The 5,755-nt window shown below is 36.2% G+C and overlaps 1 protein-coding gene across 1 annotated transcript in view; it reads left to right on the forward strand.

The window, feature by feature from the left end:
- The window catches only part of LOC143028062 (serine/threonine-protein kinase chk-1-like), a 1,044-nt gene extending 633 nt beyond the window's left edge, over positions 1 to 411 (forward strand). The window contains exon 1 of the mRNA XM_076189703.1: positions 1 to 411. This exon is cut by the window's left edge and continues 633 nt beyond it. Coding sequence (XP_076045818.1) covers positions 1 to 411 — 411 coding nt within the window.
- The last annotated feature ends 5,344 nt before the right edge of the window (positions 412 to 5,755 follow it).

A 5,755-nucleotide genomic window follows, 5' to 3' on the forward strand; every position in this document is an offset into this window, starting at 1 on the left:
CTTCTTGTGTCGAGTTCCGACGTTGTAAAGATCGGTGACTTCGGTCTCGCGTGTGAGTTCGTGGAAGGACAGTACCTGACCCGCAAATGCGGGACTACGGGCTATATGGCTCCCGAAGTCTTCAAGAGACGTTACATGGGAGACCAGGCCGATATCTGGTCCTGCGGGATCATCTTGTTCAAACTCCTCACTACTCGATGTCCTTGGGGAAGAGCCCTCGACGAAGACTCGAACTACGTCATTTGGTCCAAATCAGTCAAGTCGAAGGTGACTTCTGCAATGCGCGAAGAACGACTGTGGAAATCACTCTCCGAAGAAGCCTTCGGTCTTGTCAAAAAAATCCTCAATCCAACTCCAGAGGAACGAGCCACACTTACAAGCATCGAGGAAAATGCCTGGACTCAAGGCTGATGCAAGAAAATAGCTTATAAATAACTTCATGAATTTCTTATACTAAATCACAAACAGAAGATTAATTTTGACGAAAGTACAGCCTAAAGTATCTGGCAAAAAATTTCTACTTTAATGGGATATTTCCCTCAGCTGAATAAAATCGTCTGGCGACAGCCGAAAATGTATATAAAAAACGATCCCATCCATTAGCACTTCAGGTCTTTTTATCGTCATTATCAGTACCATTATCATTCTTTTTCTTCAGGGACTATTTCTTCATTACCATTCCTGGAATCCATTACACGTATTCTCTGTCTTGTTTCCGTCTACCAGCTTTCATTTGTCCCTCGTATATTTTGTACAATATACGGCTAAGGCCACTTTTTATCTATTCACCTATTTATTCTATTTGCTACTACTAGCAGGACCCGTGGAAATTCCACGGGATTTACGAAGGAGTCTTCAAAATCTCCCGAAGTAGTCTTCAGTCTCCAAAAGGAGTCGTCAAAGTCTCCCGACGTTGTCGTCAAATTCTCCCGTCGTGTGTCTCTCTCTCTCTCTCTCTCTCTCTCTCTCTCTCTCTCTCTCTCACTCTCTCTCTCTCTCTCTCTCTCTCTCTCTCTCTCTCTCTCTCTCTCTCTCTCTCTCTCTCTCTCTCTCTGTCTCTCTCTCACTCTCTCTTCTCTCTCTCTCTCCCTCCCCCTCCCTCTCTCTCTCTCTCTCCCTCTCTCCCCTTACATTATTTGCATTCCTCAGACCTCCCCGTCCCGTTTCCGAAATTTTCATTTCTTTGTATTTTTCTCTAAGAAGGTTAGAGAACTTTGCAGATGGGATAATGGACATCGACCTACCTATATATGTAGTGTCGGCCTTATGGTCTCTTGCAGTCTCCTCCATTCTTAAGTTCCTGTGTTCTTTAGTCCTTTACTTCCTTCCATGGCTATTGACTAGGGTGCGTGGTAGCACTGTGGTGGGGAGGGGATAAGAAAGATGCCCCTAAGTTCCACTGAATGTTGTACGAGATAGCTCAAGAGGGTCGAGTGGCTACACTAGAAACCTTATCCCTCCGGACCACTTTTCCAGTTCTTTGTCTTTCTCTCTTTTATTTCTCTCCGTAGTTGTTGTCGTTTCCTGCAAGAGGCTGGATGACCGCATCGCAGATAACTTTCCAGGATGCAACACTTCACCCCCATACTATACAACACATTATGGAGGACTGCATTGCACACAATCACGCACGCCGACAACACAATGTAAAGGACTTGTGGAGAGAACCCCGTTCCAGCCGAGGCGTTCCACAGGGAGGGAGACGGGACTGCTCGGCCAGACACTCCAGGGAACGACAGCAACTACGGAGAGAAATAAAAGAGAGAAAGACGAGGAACTGGGAAAAGTAGCCTAGTAGGTAAAGGTTTCTAGTGTAGCCACTGTTATGCTTTGAAATGCCAATTTTAGCCGGATTTAACAGGTATTAACAGGAACTCGCTTCCTGGGCTCGTTTAGAACACAATTTAGAATTTGCATTGTGCGAGCCTCCACAGTTGCAGCATCGTGATGTTACGTTTACTTTTTCGTTCATTTTATCAATGCATTCTTTGGACGCGTGTCTTTCACCACAATACCCACACTTAAAGCTTTCATTGTATTTCCATGCCATATGCCCCCATTTGCTGCTGCATTTGTAGTATATTACAGGTTCCTCTTTGTAAATATCAATTTTCTTGTCCCCTAAACACGTCATAGATATTTTGTCAGTCACCTGTCCTTTCACGAGTGCGATAAGCTGCGGTTTCTCCACCAATTCCACTTCAATTTTAACGATCCTACGTTTCACTCATACAAATTTCTCATCGTCCAAATAATCATTATGATCTGCATAAACAGAAAAACTCAAAATGACAACTTTTGTAAGATTTTCGGTTATGTCTGGAACCACCATCTTTATATTTTCAAACCCTTGGCTTGTTAAACGTGTGGCCTATTCTTCCCTTCCTTAAACAAGACCTCAAATTGGGGATGTCTTTTGAATAACCTTAGGGTTCTCTTCATTTTCTTTTCCAGGTTTAGTTCTGCGTCGGCTGTAGGTCAATATAGTTTTTGGTCTTCTTTCACTGTTCCATTGTTCTTGCCGCTTGTGTTGTATGTTCTAATGATATCCTGGTGTTGTTCGCTCTTTTTTACCCATGTCACTGGTCACTTCGTGTAGGTCCGTCCCCAGATCCACTTGGCTCATTGTAATCGTTATGTTTCCTTTTTCCTATTGCTATGTTGTTAGTCTCGTACTCGTTATCATCACTTATGATCAAGTCCATCTATATAGTACTGTTGCTCATCCTTATTCAAATTATTATTATTATTATTATCATTAGTAGTAGTAGTAGTAGTAGTAGTAGTAGTAGTAGTAGTAGTAGTAGTAGTAGTAGTAGTAGTAGTAGTAGTAGTAGTAGTAGTAGTAGTAGTACTATTATTGTTATTATCATTATTATTGTTACTATTGTTATTATCATTATTATCATTATTATTGTTACTATTTTCATTATTCTAATTACTATTTCATTCGTTTTATTATTATATTATCATTATTTTATTATTATCTTTATTACTATCATTTTTGTTATTATTATTTTTATCATTATTTATATTACTAATTTAATATTTTATTATTATTATTGTTTATATATTTATTTTATCATTATTATTATTATTATTATTATTATTATTATTATTATTATTATTATTATTATTATTATTATTATTATTATTATTATTATTATTATTATTATTATTATTATTATTATTATTATTATTATTATTATTATTATTATTATTATTATTATTATTATTATTATTATTATTATTATTATTATTATTATTATTATTATTATTATTATTATTATTATTATTATTATTATTATTATTATTATTATTATTATTATTATTATTATTATTATTATTATTATTATTATTATTATTATTATTATTATTATTATTATTATTATTATTATTATTATTATTATTATTATTATTATTATTATTATTATTATTATTATTATTATTATTATTATTATTATTATTATTATTATTATTATTATTATTATTATTATTATTATTATTATTATTATTATTATTATTATTATTATTATTATTATTATTATTATTATTATTATCATTATTATTATTATTATTAATATTATTATTATTATTGGTATTATTATTATCATTATTATTATTATCGAGTTCTTATCTTGTCGACATCTTTTGTATTGGTTCAAAATGTCGACAAGTTGAAAATTCGATATTCAGCAGATGTCGCATTTTTTAGCAAATGTCACATTTTCCGCAAATTCAAATGTACTTGGCTTGACCCCTGAAAGTCTTTTCGGAAAAGTTTATGAGAGTCGCCAAAAAGATTCTACTCGTGATGTTTTTTGTTTTTTTTTAAGTGTTGATTTGTAAATAAAATTAGAATTTTCTCCAGTTTGCACTTATTAAGATGATATTCAAGTGCGAATGCTTTGTTTCTTTAAAAATTCCCGTAGCTTCTTATAGAAATGTCACTCGGAGCCTTTGCCGTCTCTGGGTCCTTGGAGAAATGTTGCCTGGAGCCTTTGCCGCTGGCATGTAACCCAGGCTGGCTACAGGGAAGTTACTCGCTAAAAGCGTGGAAAAATGAGAAGCACTGACTCAATATATGTCAAATGGAGCCAGCGGTTTGCGTCTCATCATTTGATTTTCGTGCAGGAGACCTGGCGTAGCTAGTGCCGAAAAAACGCCTGTGAGGGACCTTGCGACATGACCTCCGACAGCGAGGTTTTATGTGGGTTCCTCCTGCATTAGAATCTTGTAGATGCGGCAGCTTTGCTGCACCGCACGATATGGAGGCGGTAGTATTGGCCATAGGGTCAGTCCTTTGGGCTGCAGCTGGAAAATATTTTTCTTACTGCTGGAGCCTCGGCCACTACGTTCAAGTCGTCGTCTCCTGGCGATGGCAAATTGTTGCGCCGCCAAAGACTATCAGGGAGCCAAGGGACTTAATCCCGTTCTTTAAAGCCAAAAATTCCATGCAGGGCAAAATCAATTTCCCTGCAGGAATTCGGAGAACCCCACCACCTGGAGCCTGGGTCACAGCAATATAATTACTGCGCCTTTTAAAGGCTCTTCGCGTTGTCGCATCGGCCACTCATATTGGCTCAGGCGGGACACCCGCCAACTGACAACGGACTTCAATAGTGGAAAAATTCTCCTGGCCCCAAAAGTAGTGATCGAAGAAAGTAACAACGTATACCAATTTCCATCAGTGTACGCAACCCAGATATGTTCAATATTGGGTGTCAGGATGTATACAATTACTGACACTTTTTCATTAGTTTACCGGTGTAATATGTGCATATATATATATATATATATATATATATTTATATATATATATATATATATATATATGTATGTATGTAAACATATATATGTATATATATTTATGTATATATTATATATATACATACATACATATATATATATATATATATATATATACATTATATATATATATATATATATGTGTGTGTGTGTGTGTGTGTGTGTGTGTGTGTGTGTGTGTGTGTGTGTGTGTGTGTGTGTGTGTGTGTGTGTGTGTGTGTGTGTGTGTGTGTGTGTGTGTGTGTGTGTGTGTGTGTGTGAGTATATATATATGTATACATATATATATATATATATATATATATATATAAACATGTGTGTGTGTGTGTGTGTGTGTGTGTAATAATAATAATAATAATAATAATAATAATAATAATAATAATAATAATAATAATAATAATAATAATAATAATAATAATAATAATAATAATAATAGGTTTATTGAGATAGCAGTGATACACTGACAATAATACAATTGAGCACTTTTATGAGTAATATAGTAATTATAAGAGTGATATGCTTAGTCTAGAATTTATAATGAGTTTATTGTGCGGACAATGGATGGAATGGCACTGTTCTTGTATCAGTCAGTCCTCGGCGCTCTGATGGGCTTGATTTTGTTAGAATGCCGAGTTGCATGGCGGGTGGTTGTGGTGTTAGGTGGGAGGAAGTGACGGTGACGTGGGTGTAGCATTAGGTCCTGTCCAAACTTATTCAGTGCCTCCCTGTGTTTGTCGGACAATCTTGGCAAGCTGAGGGTGGTGAGGGCGTGTTCGTATCTTTCATACTGACTACCCAAGATAATTCTGCACGCTCTTCTTTGTACTTTCTCTAATTTGCTCCTCTGTGTGATGTTGAGTGATGATGACCAGGCTGGGGAGGCGTACATGAGGGTGGGGAGTACGAAGGTGGTGTAGACTCCCTTTAGATCTGGTGATGGGGTACC

This window comes from Oratosquilla oratoria, chromosome 9 (assembly GCF_046742065.1).
Source record: "Oratosquilla oratoria isolate Oo_2021 chromosome 9, ASM4674206v1, whole genome shotgun sequence".
NCBI classification, from domain to species: Eukaryota; Metazoa; Arthropoda; class Malacostraca; order Stomatopoda; family Squillidae; genus Oratosquilla; species Oratosquilla oratoria.